A 19042-nucleotide genomic window follows, 5' to 3' on the forward strand; every position below is an offset into this window, starting at 1 on the left:
AAATTTAATTTCTCTTTTTAGGGTTTATGTCCACAATTCAATTCCTAAACGATATTTCAATTAATGAATGTCCTATCTCAGAAATGGGCCTTCTTCTTTTTTGAGAAAGAATTATTGAGGGTAGAGCAATAGCGATCAAAGCTTTCATCATTTTGAAAGATGCCCATGGGGTTTTTTTTGTTACTTATAGATTCATCAAAGTAATCACACAGTTTGATATTTGATAGATTTATTCCTAATTTGTTATTTTTTTCGTGTTTGTAGAGACTTCTTCGAGATCATCAAAGTTGTCTAAATCTTCTTTCTACTTAACCTTTTGTAGTTCAGTTCAGTTGAAATTATGTGATTGCTTGCAAATAATAGAAGTATTTCAACACCAAAAGATTAAAGATCTCTACATAGAAGTATTTGAAAAACCTGACACTACCCTTCTCTATATTTTGATTTCTTTGTTAGAAACCAGGCATGTTTCCACATTTTCATACTCTTTTAAAGCTTCTTCTGCTTCACCTTCTGAGCTTCCAGAGCCCAAAGCTAGAGACACGTCCCTGCAGCATATAATAAAGATGAGTATCTTAGTTGAGGGTCAGAGAAGAAAATATTTACGCAGAGAAATGACACGTTGCAAAAGAATATAAACATACCTTCCTAGAAGGAATTTAAACCACTGCACTGAAAGTAGTTTATTTGTTATTCTTTCTTTAAATCATCTGCATATGCTTTCCGTTGTATAGATTCAAGCATTACGTAGAGGCCAGCTAGGTAGATCAGAGGGGGAACTTAATGCATCAAGACAAATTTATGGTACGCGATATCAATCATTACTTCATATGGGTTCTGAAGTTTCGTAATTGCTTCGGCTGCTCTCTCTCTCTCGCTTCCAATATTGTTGTATGGATTGCCCATCATCGCCTATAAAATCATTCATAATGCTTGTATCAAGAAAGTAACAAAATCAGGGAAACATTCACTTCAGAGAAAGAAATAAACATCATTACCATTTTCCTACATTCTCGCCTCAAATAAGCCATGGCCATAGTATGGCAACTGAGCCCAAACCTGAGTAGTGGACAGCACAACTGAGCAACCAAGAAACATCATCCAACAGAATTATGTGCAATGCGACACGTGAAATCTAGGTGCTTGTTGATAAAATATATCAGAACGATGAGGAATGCTTCTTCGATAAACATATTGAAGTTAACAAAAGACCTTTATTAAAAGCAAAACTCTGGAGAAAACAAACTAAAAGACATGAAAATTTCAAAGTGTACTTAGAGTTTACTAAAAGTATATAGTTTTGCAATGCGAATATCTTCCTGTAAAGGAAAAAAACTTGAGATGAACAATAACAGATGATATTCCAATGTGATCCTGCAATACTTTACAGTAGAAAACGCTTTTACCTTTGATCAGAATTTGTTTCTTTGATTTTTCCACGTCTGCTTTCCATCCTCGTCCTCCTTTCTTTTTTATGGCGAGTACGTCTCCTCATTTTCGTATCAACATATTTGAGCCTGTTAAAAGACAAGAAAAAGAACAAAATAATGAAAGTGAGAAAGTATCATAAAAAACATTTGGAAAAGGAAAACACACAGAGGTCAGAGGAGGCAGTGTGTCTTCAAGAGATGAATCAAGGAGATAACAATAAGCATTCCTCACAAAACCATATGTGTTCATAGAAGTTGTGGAAGAGATCTCTACGGAAACCTTTAGTTTCTCTATGCTTTTCATTTCACATTCAAGACCTTGTTTGCAATCTTGCATCTCTCTCTGTGCTGGATCATAAGTGCACAAAATCACGCTTTCTGTGAATATATCTGATTTTTTTTTTTCATGTTTCATTTTATAGAAGAGACAAAACAACTCTCTAATCTCAGTACGCATCAAAGATATTTTACCATGAAATCCTCAGAGAGTTCAGAGGAGAGAACTTCAATAAGATATTTTCCGAAAATCTCTTTTAGCTTGTCGTGATTCTCCTTTGGCTCTCAATGTTTGTTTCTGAAACGATTACAATAGCCTTCTCATCTTTTCCCTGTCCTACAAAACCGAAAAACAAAATTCCAATTTCAAGAATAATAAATCTAGAAATAAGATTTTTTATTTGGCAAATTTCCAAAATAACACATTTCTAAGTTTATATCACAAAAATAGCACTCAAAAACAAAAATGACCAAAATAGCACCTTTCTAAGTTTATCCTTTGAAAATTTTAATTTTTTTATTTTTCAAAATTTGAAATCTTATCCCCAAAACCTCATTTCTCAACTCTAAACCCTAAACCCTAAACTCTAAATCCTAAACCCTAAATCCTAAACCCTAAACCCTAAACTCTAAACCCTAAACCCTGAAATTTAAACCCTAAACCCTAAACCCTAAACCTTAAATCCTAAACCCCACCCTTTAACTTTAAACCCTAAGTTTATGACTTTTGATAAAACATTAAGTGCTATTTTTGTGACTTTTGACCTTGACTGCTAGTTTTGGAACAAAAACGATTTAGTGCTATTTTTATTTTTTTTTCTTTTTTATTAGTACCACAAAAAGCTAATTACAGGTTCGAAGAAGGTAGAGGAAGAGGAATCAAATATAACGTAGACGGGGGAAGGTGGGTTGTAGAAATTAACGGAGATATGTTACGACGTGGGTCGTAGAACCGGCGGTGGAGGTAACGGTTTAGGAGAAGACAAAGATAGTGATCGTGGCGTAGTAGAGTTGTAGGGCTACGAAGGCCCAAATTAAAATAAGAAGCCCACGAAGAAACCCACAAAAGGTTAAGTGATGAAGCGATTTAGGTACGTCAACAAAATTTAGTTTCGTAGAATTAATTTAGATGACACGTGTCCAAATTTGCTCCTAGGTAGCAACATCGTAGACGGATTTAGTTGATTGTAATTTTTGTCTATGGGGTCAATCCATAATTAAATAGAAAATGAAATTTAAACCAAAAATACGACCCAACCTAATGTAACTACCCGAGCAATCGTAAATGTAATTAGGGTTCGTCGATTTGCGATTACAGAGAGCGAGAGGAGAAGACAGCTAGATCGAGCTTCTGAGGAAGAGACCGGTCTGGCGGTGGAGACGCAACCCTGTTATGATTCCTTTTCATAACTGTATAACATTATTACTATCTGAAATTATCATATATTAGCCGTAAATGGTCGAGGTTTCAGTTTAGGTTGATTACAATGTTATAATCTGTACAGTCTTCTTCCTTCTTCCTTTTGTACAGATGCTAAAGCTGTCCATCTGTACAGTCTTCTTCCTTCTTCCTTTTTTATGTATTTGTTAACTCAAACCTTTCTGTCTACTTGCTCTCCTCTGTTTCTCTTTCTCTTTCTAGCTCTCTCTTTCTCCTTGGTTAAAGTTTTTTTTTGTTGAAAAAATATCTCTGGTTATTTCTATATGTATTAATCCAAAGATATTTTCTGTGTTCTTCTAGACTAAGATTCATCAACATGGAATCTACTGAACTGGAAGACATAAATTTCTTTAGTTCCTTTCCCGACCACAGAAGCTAAAGTTTCTTCACTCCAACCACAAGCTCCCTCTGATCCGACTCTGTATCCGAAGACACGGATTCACCAAAGCCACATAACGAAGAAGAAGACGAGTACGTCGAAGAGTTGACTCTTTCTCTCGATCTAGCTATCTTCTCCTCTCTCTCTCTCTGTAATCTCAAATAGACGAACTCTAAACACATTTACGTTTGCTCGGGTTACATTAGATTGGGATGGGTTATTAATTAGGTTGGATGGGTTTTTGGTTTAAATTTTATTTTTTGAATATTTACGGATTGACCCCATAAGCAAAAATTACAATCAATTAAATCCGTCTGTGATGTTGCCACCGTATAATCATTTACTTCGTATATGTGGTATGCATTTAACATAAATGTCGTATAGTTTTTGACACATTTACATACATTGGATGGTTTCCACCGTATCAGAATAAACATGGTGTAGTTGGCAATTTTTTTTCCTATTAGTAAGCACTCTAAACATAGAAAGCTATGTAGAATTATTGGCAAATCACCGGTCTAATCTGCATTTTACTGTTTCCTTATTCCTAACTCCTCTCCGTATAAACGTTTTCTCTATGCTACCAACTTTATTCATGTTATAAGTACTTAGTATCGTCTGAAAGGTTTGCTCCTTAGGACCAGAACTAAGAGAACTTTTACTCGGGGCATTATCACGGGGTTTGATTAATCAGAGCCATTGTCATGGGAATTGAATTAGCACAGGGAGGCATTTTTATTTGGATTAGTTAACTTTAAAAAAAAAAAGTTTAGCCGGGGGCACATGACATTATTGATCATAACGTAAGTCTTGCTCATGTTGCTCCACCAAAATTATCTGCAAGATTTCATTAAAATCCCAAACCATACTCCACACTTTCTTCCTATTAACTGTGATCCTCATTAACCTCTTCCACACCGTTTGACGGTGCTATGGTACATGATGACCATAATCACAATAAAACACGGCATAGCTAGTCTATAAGTAATCTGGATGTTCAACTACCAAGGACTCTACCACTAAACCTTCATAGAAAATAACTAAACCATCGTTACTCCTTTTAGGTTCTATTGTGTAAAACCATTTGTAGCCCAAACTAATATGTTAATCCAAAATATTTTATTGGAAATAAAATGCCAGGAAAACTGCATTTGTCGTTTGTTAACCTTTGGCATTGCTTAATGTTCATGATGGTCCCATCTCATAATTGTGCTAATTTTTCAATCTTCTTTATGAGCCACAGTTCATTCCTCAAGCTTGAAAGTTGAAGTCATCTTTGGGGAAGATTGTACATTCCACAAAAAAAAAACACTCTTTCACTACCATAAACCACCAACATTTTAATAAAATAACACAATTAATATATAAACAAAATTTTATTAGCATTAGGAAAACATTAAAGTTAAAGCATAGGTATTTTCACTATCAAATCCAACGATGTAGGTAAGATTCAACCTCCGATTCACGATACAATTTTTTTTTCACAAATGGCTATTCTATACTTCACGTTACAAGTTACAACTACAAAATACACAAAAGAAACTTACAAAACCCTGCCCAAAATGATAGTGTCCATGCATATTTTTATCTTCATGAAGGACCTTCATTCCACAAAATACCTAGACCACCATTACTCTATTAAGGTTCTATTGTGTGAACTGTGAAACCATTTGTAACCCAAACTAGTATGTCAAATCCAAAATAAACACAAGCAATACTTTGTTTTCATTAGAACTAAAATGCCATGGAAACTGCATTTTGTCGTATGAAACCTTTGACATTGCCCATTTGTTCATTAGTTCCATCTGATAATTGTTCTAAGTTTTTAATCTTCTTTATGAGCCTCAAATCATTCCTCAAGCTTCAAAGTTGAAGTAATTTTTGGACAATATTGTGCATTCCACCAAAAAACAACAATCTTTCACTACCACTCAAACCACCAACATTTTACTAAAATAACACAATATATAAACATGATTTTACTAGCATTAGTAGAAACACAAAAGCAGATGCATGTTCACTATCAAAACCAAACGAGATAGTGAAGACTCAACCTCTCCACTTGCAAGTTACTACAAAAACACACAAAAGAAACTTGCAAACCAAGCCCAAAAAGGAAAACTTATTGCATAGGTGGAAGACAGTTATATAAACAAGCAAAACCTAGACAGACACGTGACGGTAGATCTAGACACCATATTTACATCACCCACTTGTGTCACTCTGACTCGCTTTTAACGGTGCTGACTCCTTGACTCGCCGCTGTACAACCTGCGACACGTGCAATCAACAAGTAAACCATCAACTTATGATCTAAACTATCCGATTCTGAAGCTACTTAACAACCAACGGCTGTGATACAATAGTAAATAGGAAAAATATATTTCCCATCTTTGGTTACTTCGATGCTATAGAGAGTTCATGGCTATACCATATGCACAATAAAGGAGGTGGTTGATATGGTAAAACAGAATAATGTTTTATTGGTTTTCATTTAATCCACGCGCCTACTAAACACAGTGCCACGTGTTCCTTCCTTTGAGCTTCGTTATCATCGCTGACACATAAATAACTCATACCAAGATATCAGTAAATTAAAACGAACCAAACCATTCCTAGATTTATCCGGTTCGGTACTTTAACTAGTTTCAAAAGTCAGAACATAAAAGCTGACCAGATCACATGACTTGTTCCTCTATATTATGATTTATGATCATGACATCTAAGATTTAAAGTCTTTAAGCATATGACTTCACAGAAAATAACATATAATTAATGAACTCACCAGTCGTAGACGGATGGAGAATTTGGGTGGGCTGGTTTATCAAAGATGTTGGAGCCGATGGCTCTCGTGGCGAGGTTGCTTCCAGGATTAAAGACGCTCCTCCACACGTTATCCTTATGTGGCGTTGTCGGAGTGGTCGGAGTAGTTGGAGTTCCGGGGCTCACTACCGTCGGCATAGTCAACGACCTATGCATCACCTTGTTGCTTCCTTCTCCTATATATTTCCATACACACTAATTAATATCTAGTTATGTTTACAACCAATCTAGAAAGTGCTTAACATAGTAATGATGATACCTCTGATATTAATGGGTTGGGTGGTGATTTTACGGAGGCGGGCTAGGCCACGGTCAGGTTGAGGTCCGGCAACAACATCATCCCAAAGCTTATCTAGCAGAACCATCTTATTTTTATTTGATTTCGTTTTTTTTTGTTGCTCCTGAGTACTTTTTGTAGAGAGAGATGTGGAGTAAGCTTTTGGTAGTGGTTTATGACTTTTATAGACAGCTTCTCAAAATATCTTGATTATTTATCTATTAAAATTGTTTTTCCACTATGCCATTTAAAACAATTCAATTTCAGTTTCTTATTGCAAATTTTGTTACTAGTGAATTTTCAACTACCTCACATAACTGTATTTTAAAATTAATCTAATTACATATATGTTTATTTCTTATATTGTAATCAAAATATGTTACATTGAAATTATATGAGATTTGCGAAAAGATATTTATACTATTATTTTTGAAACCTAATTTTCAACCATAATTTAAAGTACATTAAATTTTACTGTAAATTGACCTAAATAGCAATTCTTTAATCGTTGGGCTCTCATTATGCGTTTCATGCTTAATTTTACATTTAGAGTGTACGATTTTAGTGAAAGATATACGTGATTACATGAGAAATATTTGGAACAAAAGACAATGAGTGAGGAGGTTGTGGAAATATAAAAGTGCAAGTGGAGTATGATGGAGATATAGATAAGGTCGAGGAGTCATGAAATGGGACCAATAAACTAAAGAGCCGTGAAATAATCACAAGGTAACATATTTTACCTTATTTTCATTTTCTTCCTAAAATTACTATTTTTGCACTTTTTACCTTGTAATTTTAGGAAGAAAATGAAAATAAGGTAAATATTTGACTAAGGTAAAAAATTTGACTAAGGTACCGTGTACGATTTTGATGAAAGATATCTATAATATGATGGCAAGGGTTCTGGGTGGTGATTTTAGGGTTTTGGGTAAGGAAGTGCAGGATGAGAATATGGAAGAGATCGAGGAGTATGGGAGACCGCCCGGAGATCCACCGGATGCTCCAGACTCTTGGGTGAAGAAGGTATTAGGGTGAAATAAAGGAGAGATGCATGTACCGGAGGAGATTGTGGACGAGTCTTTTGTGGAATCAAATCTGAAACTAGAGTTCCCGAATGGTGAGGATGGAGAACCGGTGATAACGATTGGAGAGGAGGTTTTGATTGCTATGAATGGTTTATGGAAGAGATGTATGATTGTTAAGGTCTTGGGGAGGAGTATCCCATTATTGAGCTTAACGAGAAGGCTGAAGGAGCTATGGAAACCTGTGGGATCAATGTTTGTGATGGATCTCCCGAAGAATTTTTTCATGGTTCGTTTTGGAGTAGAGGAGGAGTATATGAATGCGCTATCAGGTGGCCCATGGAGGGCTTTTGGGAGTTACCTTATGGTGCAAGCATGGACGCCTGAGTTTGATCCGCTGAGGGATGAGATAGTTACGACACCGGTTTGGGTTTGTTTAGCACATATCGCAGTTAATTTTTATCATAAAACGATACTGATGGAGATTGCCAAGGGGTTAGGAAAACCGATTAAGGTTGACTGCACCACGCTAAAAGTCGAAAGAGCTAGATTTGCGAGAATTTGTGTGGAGATTAACCTTAATAAGCCATTGAAAGGGACAATGATGATTAATGGTGAGAGGTATTGCGTATCATATGAAGTAATCTCGACGATCTGCTCGTCATGTGGTATGTATGGACATCTAGCATATTCATGCCCACGTAAGGTACTGGAGGAAACTCCTATAAATGTGGTTGTTCCAGTGGACATGACACAAAAGAATACAGAGGTTGCAGGTATGGATACAGATTTTATCCCAGTGAGACAGACGAGGAAAGGGCTAACTCAGAATGGGCAGAGAGGAGTTACACTGCGGAGTAATGAAAGTAGGGAGATGGTAGGAAATAAGACGTTGATCGGTAGTAAAAGTCGGGGGGGGGGGGGCTCGTCAAGAGAGTATGTCGGAGGAGATAAGGGTGAGAGTGGGAATAGAGAAGAGAATAAAGAAAATGAGAATACTACTAATATGTTTCTGGAGGAGCGAGCAAAGAGACTAGGAAGGAATTCTCGTTTGGAAAGAATGAGAACAGAAAGAACCTACAACCAGCTCGATTGGGTCCAAAAGATAAGAAGATTAGCAACATGAGACAAATCCTCCTAAGACCAAACTGAGAAATCTTGGGCCTATGCGGGGTTTGGTGTTTGGCCCAATAAGTGGGGAGAGTGGCCTGTCGGCGAGAGGGAAGAGACTACGAGTAGAGAAGGAAAATGTCGGCCGACCAGGTGGTGTTTTCGCAGGAGATGGGGAGCTAGACATAAATGAGAAGAATTCTGGGCATGTGTACGATAAAAGCAACGCTCAGGAGCAACTTGCAGAGATGGAGAATCTGGAGTTGGATGAGGCAGAAGCTAGTGCGAGCCAAGGACGAGAAGTCCTGGAGAGTGTGGTGGCATAACATTTTGCCCCGGTGATTCTATCTATTGATTATAAAGATCTGATGAAGTGCATTCTGTGGAATTGCCGGGGGGCAAATAAACCCCAATTTCGAAGATCGATTAGATATTTGGTGAAGAAGTTCAAGACAAATATCCTTGTTGTTTTTGAAACTCATGCTGGTGGAGAAGCGGCATGCCGGATTTGTCGTGGTCTAGGGTTTGAGAACTCGTTTCGGGTAGATGCATGTGGCCAGAGTGGAGGTTTATGGCTGTTATGGAGGGAGGAGATTGGAGAGCTTGAGGTGGTCAAGTCGTCGGATCAGTTTATACATGCTCGAATCGGGGATGGAGCAGAGGTGATTAATCTGATTGTTGTGTATGCGGCTCCTTCACCAAGCCGTAAAAGTGGCTTATGGGCTGCTTTAGAAGAAGTTTTGCGTAATGCGGAGGGTCCGGTGTTCGTTGGGGGAGACTTTAATACAATAGTGAGGATAGATGAAAGGAGTGGTGGGAATGGGAGATTGTCTGAGGATTTTCTAAAGTTTGGTGATTGGATAAATGATATGTCACTGATTGATATGAGATTTCATGGCAATCAATTCACATGGAAAAGAGGGAAAACTGAAAGCACATTTGTAGCGAAGAGGCTGGATAGAATATTATGATGTGCCCAGTCTAGACTCAGGTGGCAGGAGGCAAGTGTGAGGCATTTACCTTTCTTAGCATCAGACCACGCTCCTTTGTATCTACAGCTCACACCGGAGGTTAAGGGTGATGCACGTCGACGTCCATTTCGTTTTGAGGCGGCATGGCTACAACACAATGAGTTTCAAAACTTGCTAACAGCTTCATGGGATCGTGATATTGATACAAGAGAGGCTTTGCGGAGGTTGGAAGTGACACTCCGAAAGTGGAACAGAGAAGTTTTCAGAAATGTCCAAAGAAGGAAAGAGAACTTGTTGATGGAGATTACAGAAATACAGGACAAAATTGAGCAAGACCTCTCTGATGAGATCTTGGTAAAGGAGGGAGATCTATTAAAAGAACTTGAGATCATCCTCGAGCAAGAAGAAGTGCTCTGGCTCCAAAAGTTGCGGGAGAAGTGGTGTGTGCATGGAGATAGAAATACCAAGTTCTTTCATATGTCGACAATCATTAGGAGAAAGCGAAATCGAGTGGAGAAGCTAAAGAAAGATGAAACTCAGTGGGTATCAGATGCAAAAGAACTTGAGAAGCTAGCGGTGGATTATTTCAGAAAACTATATTCTCTGGAAAACATGGATACAGACATATAAATACTAATAGAGAGGAGATTTGTGGGGCTTACAAGACAAGAGAAAATGGATCTTGACAAAACGTTTTCTGCGGAGGAAGTAGAGAAAGCGGTGAGAGCTATGGGCAGCTTCAAGGCACCAGGTCCGGATGGGTTTCAACCAGTTTTCTATCAGAGGTGCTGGGAGACAGTTGGTGCTTCTGTGATCAGGTTTGTCCTTCTTTTCTTTGAGACGGGGATGTTGCCGGAGAATACTAATGATGCACTCGTGGTGCTAATTCCGAAAGTGACGAAACCTGAGTATATTACTCAGTTTTGACCGATAAGTCTCTGCAACGTGTTGTTTAAAACTATCACGAAGGCCATGGTAGGGAGACTGAAGAGTATTATGCCTAAACTGATTGGTCCTGCTCAGTCTAGTTTCATCCCGGGTAGATTGAGTGCGAATAACATTGTTGTGGTTCAGGAAGCTGTTCATTCGATGAAAAAGAAGCAAGGCCGCAAGGGTTGGATGCTGCTGAAACTAGATTTGGAGAAAGCATATGATAGGCTGCGTTGGGATTTTCTAGAAGATACACTAAGGACTGCTGGTTTGTCTGAGAATTTGGTTAAGAGGATTATGGAATGTGTGTCTAGTCCATCAATGTGTATTTTGTGGAATGGGGAAAAATCTGAACCGTTTAAGCCATCAAGAGGACTGCGACAAGGTGATCCACTCTCCCCGTACCTGTTTGTCTTATGCATGGAGAGATTATGTCAACTGATTGAGAAAGCAGTGTAGGATAAAAGATGGAAACCGATAAGATTGTCGAGAGGTGGTCCACAGCTATCTCACATTTGCTTCGCAGATGATCTAATCCTATTTGCAGAGGCATCGGTGACGCATATTCGAGTGATCAGGAAATTGTTGGAGAAGTTTTGTAAAGCCTCTGGTCAGAAATCAGAGATTTTCTTTTCTAATAATGTCTCTAGAGGAAGAGAAGAGAGAATAAACAGAGAAAGCAGTATTGCATCAACAAAGGAGCTGGAAAAATACTTGGGGATGCCGATACTACAGAAAAGAATTAATAAAGATACTTTTGGGGAGGTACTGGAGAAAGTAGCTTCACGGCTAGCAGGATGGAAGAAACAAACATTAAGCCTTGCATGAAGGGTAACATTGACAAAGTCGGTTCTGTCATCAATCCCAGTCAATACGATGAGTACGATTAGCATGCCAGTGGGTATACTGGAGAAGCTTGATAGCCTAGCGAGGAGCTTTGTGTGGGGAAGTGGACAACACTTAGTCTCTTGGGATAAAATATGCAAACCGAAGGCGGCCGGAGGTTTGGGGATCAGGGTGTCGAGAGATATGAACAAAGCCTTGTTAGCTAAAGTGGGATGGCGTCTGTTACACGATACTGAGAGCTTATGGGCCAAAGTTTTACGAAGTAAGTATGGTGTGGGGGACATACATGACACAGATTGGATGGTAGGGAGTAGCTCTAGCTCGTCAACATGGAAAAGTGTGGTAATGGAGATAAGAGAAGTTGTTCTTGTGGGCCATAGCTGGGTCACTGGTAATGGGAGAAATATCAGGTTCTGGACGGATAGTTGGATAGCAGGCCAACCAGAAGGATATGAAGATATAACAGTTAGAGATATGTGGGGGGGGGGGGGGGGGGGGGGGGGGGGAAGGTGGAGGTTGGGATTTTGATAGAATTACCCCATTGGTAACAGCTGAGAGAATATTAGAGCTTATGGCAGTAGTAGTGGATACTGTTACTGGAGCAAAGGACCGTTTGGCATGGGGGCAGACTCCGAATGGACAGTTTACGGTGAAGTCTGCATACGCCTTGCGTACAAGAGATGAGAATCCAAGACCGCAGATGGGGAGTTTCTTTCGATCTATGTGGCGCGTTGTAGCACCTGAGAGAGTTCGAATGTTCCTCTGGCTAGTGGCAAACCAAGCAATCATGACGGATGCAGAGAGACATAGAAGGCACCTGAGTGGGACTGACTTATGCCAGGTCTGCAGAGGAGGAATTGAGACTATAATACATGTGTTACGTGATTGTCCTGCGATAAAAGGTATATGGGAGAGATTTATTCCGAGAACGAGAAGGGATGCTTTCTTCAGAATGCAGTTACTGGAATGGTTATATAAGAACCTATGTGAAAACAATGCAGGTGGTGGTATTCTGTGGGCTACTATATTCGCTTTGACTATGTGGTGGGGATGGAAGTGGAAATGTGGAAATGTATTTGGTGATACCCGACTGTGGAGAGATAGAGTCAAGTTCTTACGTGAGTTGGCTAAGGGAGTTATAGCCACCTTGTGTGGGGGTGGATGAAACTGAACACGGACGGGGCATCACATGGGAACCCGGGGCCGGCGGCTGCAAGGGGAGCACTGCGAAACGGAGAAGGCGAGTGGTGTGGTGGTTTTGCGATTAATATAAGTAGTTGTACGGCACCATTAGCGGAGTTATGGGGTGTGTACTATGGTTTAGTGGTTGCTTGGGAGAAAGGGGTGAGAAGGCTGGAGGTAGAGGTCGATTCTATGATGGTGATGGAGTTTCTTACGATAGGGATTGGGGATACTCATCCGCTGTCTTTCCTGGTACGCTTGTGCCATGGCTTCTTGACAAGAGACTGGCTGGTCCGATTCGTTCATGTGTATAGGGAAGCAAACCGCTTAGCTTATGGTTTGGCTAACCTTGCATTTTCTCTTCCGTTTGGTTTTCATAGTTTTGTTGTGGCACCGATTGAGGTCGCTGTTTTAGTTCATGAGGATGTTGCTGGACCGTTGCGGCCACGATAAACTCGTCTTATAAGCTGAAGTTTGAGTTTCTTTTTTAAATAAATTGGGAGTCATTCTCCTATATTCCTACCCAAGAAAATGAAAGATATCTATATCTATATATATGTCCTGTGAGGCCACGTCAGCGCCACGTCATTAATTCGAGTGTCATGGTCTCGACACGTGTCCCGCCTATACGTCACTTTATTAACTCGACAATCGGATGGGCTTGGCAATATGGGCTTTGAATAATTTTTTTTGGGCTGAAATCAAAACTAAAGCTTGGCCGTAGTCGCCTTCGACTTCTTCAAGAATGATGACGGGGGACACATCTTCATGATGATTCTTTGGGTGGAGCTCCGTTTGAGTCGTTCCGTTTCATCTCCTTTGAACCGTCACATGAAGCATAGATTCAACGGCATTGGCGACCTTCTCAACTCTTTAGACCCATTCCAATCACGATTACACATTCAATGCATCTATTCAAGGCAGTGATCTCCAACTATAAGATGGTAAGCTTTCACTCTGTAAAACTCATCTTCACTACTCTTGAAAAAACACTAGAAAATTCTTTTCAGTAGAATGGCAAATTCACAGAGTGCGTTTATATACAGAATCCCGTAAGCGTTTATATGTATAGATTTTCAAAAAGTGTGTTTTTTGTATTGTCAAAATCTGGGAATCATCTAATACTAATTGATAGAATGCTTTTCTATAGGGAAGCAAGATATAACAAAATCCATTTTCGACCTCGCCGATTTCTTGATCCAACTATTTCTCCTGCAACTACATAGTTGTTAGTTGTCTTCGATTCTCTCGACGGTTCCTCCAACATCGATCCTGCATGTTCCACCGGTTCCATCTTCGGTATCTAGAGCCCCAATGGCCACTCTTAATAAGGTGAAACTTCCTCCTCCGGTTGTCTATTAATAAGCCCTCCTTTTGAGCTTATTTGATCATCATGTCTTTGACTCTATCAGATTTTTCAATTGTTCTTTGAAGTTGTGACGGAGACAAGTGCATTAGTTGTATTGGAAGTGAGCTTGGTGCCTTTTTTTTTCTGAAATCAGTTGGTGTTTCGATGGGAATGCTTCAACACGAAGAATCTGATTTCATTAAATGGGGAGAGATATTGCTTCTTGACTCTTTGAGTACAAATGATATGGTTGAAAACTACATTGGATCTTTCTCTGAGTCATTTCCGATTCCACTTTCGTGCCATCTCCTTAACCTGATACTGAATGCTGCTTTCAAAGTCCCCGGGAAGCTCCAAAGGTGGAGAATATTGCAGCTGGTATTCTTTGGGATTTGTGTAATACTACTGAGAGGCTTTTGTCACAAAGTGTGAAGCATCGTTCATGTGCTATTAGTTTCCTCTTCCCTGCTATTTTCAAGGAATTCTCTTCTCAGTCTTCTCTGAAGATCTCACTTCAAGGGAACGTGTACATACTTTCAAGGTAAGGTCAAGGAAACAAAGAGTTATGCGCTTTTAGGTTGTTTTTTTTTAATCGTGTTCTGATCTTTAAAGCTGTAAAAAATCCAGGAATGGCATCAAGAAAAGGATTTCGGAATGCTGCCAGAAGCTGTTCTCGGTTGGATCAATAGAGAGAAAGGATGCTTACAATGTTCTCTCTTTGTGCCTTTCTTCTGGCTCTTGGACGGACGGAACAGAAAGTTATGTCTCAGAAAAGGACCTTGTCTAAGAACCATGAATACGATATATATTTAGATCTCTCTATATATATAGATCCAGCGCTCAAATATATTGTGGGGTTCTTAGATCCTAACCTCTCCGGGAGATCACGTAATGCAAGATCTAGAGCTCAGAGATTTTGTGGGGTTCTTTGAATCTATTAAAAGCAAAGAAGAAATCAGGTGTGCGTAAAGGAGTTGTAACTGATTCCAGTGAAGGGTGCAAGATGGGTAGAATGGAACGTCTCATGCTTCGTCCCCACAATCCTCATCTCAGATACAAGGTTTGCGCTATACTAAACTCATATTTGTTGTTCTGTATGTCAAGCTTATTATCTTCAGTGCCTAGCTTTCTTTCTCTTTATTCAAAATTTCAAATATATGTTTAGAGTTTTTTGTTGATATGAGTTTTGTCATTTAAGGGCATTGTTATGTGGCAAAAAAGCCATGCCCCTATCAGTCAAACACAGTAAAATATGAGCTTCTTTCTTTTGCTTTCTATACAAGAGCTTAAACAATCTGAAATCTTACCGACTTGATGGATTTTTTACACTTCATGTTTCTTGCAGCCAAATATAGAAGGAATATGCCATAATAAAAAATGTTAGGGAGAAGTTTATACAATAAAAAGGCACTCATGTATGTGGTGTTCTCTCTGTGGCTGCGTCCCTTGATAAGCAATGCTTCTTTTGATTACGTGTAATGCATCTATGAATGTCTTCAGAGTTGGCTTATTAATTTCATACCCTCAAGAAACATTAGATCGTTGGTGTGTTTCCTGCAATGGACCATATTGAAGGTGAAAAATATCTGAAGCTATTTGTGATCCTAGAACCAGAAGTGACATTTATGCTGAGGTCAAGAAAAGAAGGTTGTCTAATAGTTGCTGTTGGACCCAATTTCGTGGGCCGTGAACAAAGATATGAGCCGTAAGGAACTGAAGCCCATAGCAAACAATCGAGCTCGAAAATGAAGACTCCGAGGTCCCGGAGATCGCGGAGCAGTCCCGGAGATCGTGGAGCAGTTACGAAGATCACGAGGTCGACTTACTATAAAGGAAGGAGACTGGACATGAAGAAGGAGACGTGGAAAACCCTAGAGAGAGCTACACACTTACATCGACCTTGTTCTCATCCCAATCTTAGATTCTTTATTTATGGATCTCATTTGTATCACTCGATCTAGTTCAACTCATTGTATTCGATCTTATTCATCAATAAAGTCCATTTTTACCTACTGAAAATTGTTTAACATCGTTGTATTCTAAAGATATCGTTGCTTACATCATTTGTCTTCCCTAGATCAAACCCCGATCACTATCAAATACTTAGTGTAGATTTTAGGTTCTACAACTGCCAGTGATGGTCTTTTGGATGTAATGACCAACCAATAAGTCTGAAATAGCGAGGAAAGAGGATACAAATTTTGATGAGGGAAAACAAGCACGGTGCACCACCTATAGCAGTGATAGAGAGAGGGAAAGGAATGGACCATGCTTGCCAAATAGCAGTTGAGTACGTCTTCACCAGCTCTTCAGAAAGGAAACAAAGACTTCTTTTTTGGGTGTTAAAGCAGATGAATATGTTGGTCCAAAAAAAAGTAGATGAATATGTTGCAATGTTTTCAGATATAGCTAATGAAATTTAATTGCAGCCATGTCACATTAACCTTTTCCCTTTTGTTTTTTTCTTTAAATCCCTAAAGTTTTTGTGATTTCATTATATTTACATAATTGTCTTTAGATCTTCAAATTTTCGTAGTTTTTCCATAGATCTGTATTTCCATCTTTATGTGTGCATGTTTCAATCTCCATGTGAAAAAGCTTAAGACAAAATAAAACTCTACATGTGTATTTTAACTGAGATTCAAACTTTTTGAGAAATAAGGAAAAAGAATTCAGCTCATTTTTTTTCAAAGAATAAATTATTTAGTAATCGTCAAAAAGTTTATTTCATATTAATGTGACGTTGTATTAAGAAAAAAACAAATAGTGTTATCCTTCTATTACCTAATTAATAATTGTATTAAAAATACAATGCAACTATTAAAATCAAGATTTACATTATTAATTAGTTTATATGGAATATATTTTAAAGTAAACTATTTTCATACGTTTTTGTAAATATTTGTATTTTGTTAAAAAATATTTAATCAAAAGTCGCAAAATTTCAAAGGAAATTTAACAGTTTTTAGAGTAGTAATATATATATATATATATATATTATAGTTTTAACCCAACAAAGCATTTGACCGATTGTAACTGATATATCAAGTTTAATAATATAAATTTATTCTAGCTATTTAAATTATTTTCAATTTTTAATGGGCGGGCTCTAATAGATTATAATCCTCCGTGTTAGAGCAAATGCGGTCGTGGCAGATGCAATTACAGGATCATCATGAACTTTACCGCACCCTCGTTCGCAAAAGAAAGTAGACTTGCACACTCACCTCACTACTACTAATTTGCCACTATCTATTGATGTTGAGGATGTGTATGTTTGGGTTGCTGGTGATTCCCTTTTCCATGATTTCAGGTCCTCAACAACGTGGGAGGTGCTGAGGCCGAGACAGGTGACAAAGAGCTGGGTGGATGTCGTTTGGTTCAAAGGAGCAATCCCCAAGCTAAGCTTCAACATGTGGGTTGCGAACTATGATAGGCTGTCAACACACTCCAGGCTTGCAGCATGGGGACTACATATCTCCGCAAACTGCCCCTTCTGCTCCAACTACGAGAAAACTAGAGACCACCTCCTCCTCTCATGTGAGTACAGCCAAGCCATCTGGAGGGAGATCTTCATCAGGTGTTAACCGCCTGCATCGCCTTTCGCAAATTGGTCTGAGCTTCTTTCTTGGATCAGAGTTGCCCGATCTTCAAAGCTAAATCTACTAAGGAAGCTTACAACACAATCAGTGATCTACCAACTGTGGAAGCAGAGAAACAATCTGGTTCACAATCAAACATCAATACTGGCTGCAACTGTGTTCCACGGCATCGACAGAGAGCTGAGGAACATCATCTCAGCAAGGAGACACATGAAGAGATTTGACTCCCTCATGGTTATGTGGCTAAGATAGTTGATCTTTGTAGGAAAATTAGGCTCCATTTTATTTTTTTACTTTTTTTTTGCCAAAAATGGATCAATTTTTAGTTATTACTATTGTAAGAACTCTTCTTTCATGATATTTACAGTGCAGAAGAAAAAGAAACGTAAGAAAGACACAAATCTATTATCATTCACAAATGTCCAAAACCATGGGAAGTTGTCCCGTTATGGGCAGCCACACTGGGACCCACAATGAAGGTGAAAGATACTGAGTGCGACGGACACGTGGGCCGTCAGAAGTTGCCATCACATGACTCGGTTTTAGTCTTTTACCATAGATCACAAGTATAATCTAATTTTCAATCTCATCACCAAAGAGAATCTTACGCAATTCCACAAAAAACTAATATAATATAATATATAGTTACAGCATCATAAGAAAAGATAATCAAAGGAGGATCGGATTCTTCCATTCCACATCGTGCTTACAGATTGCAATGTTTTAGATCGCTCCACAAGCCATCTGTTGACTTCAAAAGCAAATGGTTTAAATAGCCCAAATTCATGCACCCACCCATAAGATTGTGGTTTTTGCATTTGTTTCTCCAATTTAAGTTATAGGAAAATGGACTTCTAAACCCAAACCCATGTGCTATTATCATATCTACTACAATGGCCCATTTTTATTAAGTGTGATATAAAATTTTTACAGCTATTTTTTTTATTGTAGTTTTAAAAACTATTCTAAATATAATTGATAATGTTAAAGGATGTAAATAAAAATTAAAGCTAAAGACATATCATATAGCTCAATCAATCACTTTCGGTGTTTAACTACTGAACTATATTTTTACTTTATACTCTTAAAAAAGTCCAACATACAAATGATACAAAGTGAACAATGTTTTAAGAATATTACAAAAAACATTTTGGTATATACCTTATCAGCTGCAAAGCCGGCTCATTGGGAAGGGACAAGAGGTGCGACTGCCCCGGATCCAAGCCCGTATCCCCCGTATAATACTAATTAAGGGGTCTAATTTTTTTATAAATCTATATTTTTATATATAAAAAAATTATAAATATAATAAATAAAATCGAAAAAAGCCCAAAATTATTTGATATGTATATAGTCTTATTTTCATTACAAAATATTACTGATTACATTTTAAAAATATTTT

General features: G+C 38.4%; 3 protein-coding genes and 2 long non-coding RNA genes across 6 annotated transcripts; 4 read left to right on the top strand and 1 right to left on the bottom strand.

The window, feature by feature from the left end:
• The first annotated feature begins 2353 nt into the window (after nt 1-2353).
• Nucleotides 2354-3878, top strand: LOC125587702. Its single transcript, XR_007324001.1, has 2 exons — nt 2354-3118; nt 3448-3878. It is a non-coding gene; the product is annotated as an uncharacterized LOC125587702 (long non-coding RNA).
• A 1573-nt stretch (nt 3879-5451) lies between these two features.
• LOC106436508 (dormancy-associated protein 1) lies at nt 5452-6848 on the bottom strand. Of its 2 annotated transcripts, XR_001287130.3 has the most exons (4): nt 6609-6848; nt 6312-6525; nt 5958-6083; nt 5452-5797 (listed from the first exon to the last, which is right to left on the bottom strand). XR_001287130.3 is itself a non-coding variant. In XM_013877470.3 (3 exons), exons 1-3 carry the CDS (start codon nt 6712-6714, stop codon nt 5761-5763), a joined length of 357 nt encoding a protein of 118 aa, XP_013732924.1. In that variant the 5' UTR covers nt 6715-6848; the 3' UTR covers nt 5452-5760. The 2 variants fall into 2 exon arrangements, 1 of the variants encoding a protein (XP_013732924.1); XM_013877470.3 differs by lacking the exon at nt 5958-6083.
• A 656-nt stretch (nt 6849-7504) lies between these two features.
• On the top strand, nt 7505-11982 carry LOC106436505. Its single transcript, XM_013877468.2, has one exon. It carries the CDS (start codon nt 7677-7679, stop codon nt 8775-8777), a length of 1101 nt encoding a protein of 366 aa, XP_013732922.2. The 5' UTR covers nt 7505-7676; the 3' UTR covers nt 8778-11982.
• On the top strand, nt 8818-10362 carry LOC125587139. Its single transcript, XM_048757303.1, has 3 exons — nt 8818-9073; nt 9257-9702; nt 9820-10362. Exons 1-3 carry the CDS (start codon nt 8818-8820, stop codon nt 10360-10362), a joined length of 1245 nt encoding a protein of 414 aa, XP_048613260.1.
• Nucleotides 11983-13565: 1583 nt separating the features above from the next.
• LOC125587703 lies at nt 13566-18000 on the top strand. Its single transcript, XR_007324002.1, has 2 exons — nt 13566-17247; nt 17352-18000. It is a non-coding gene; the product is annotated as an uncharacterized LOC125587703 (long non-coding RNA).
• Nucleotides 18001-19042: the final 1042 nt, after the last annotated feature.

Source organism: Brassica napus, chromosome C5 (assembly GCF_020379485.1).
Source record: "Brassica napus cultivar Da-Ae chromosome C5, Da-Ae, whole genome shotgun sequence".
Lineage (NCBI taxonomy): Eukaryota > Viridiplantae > Streptophyta > Magnoliopsida > Brassicales > Brassicaceae > Brassica > Brassica napus.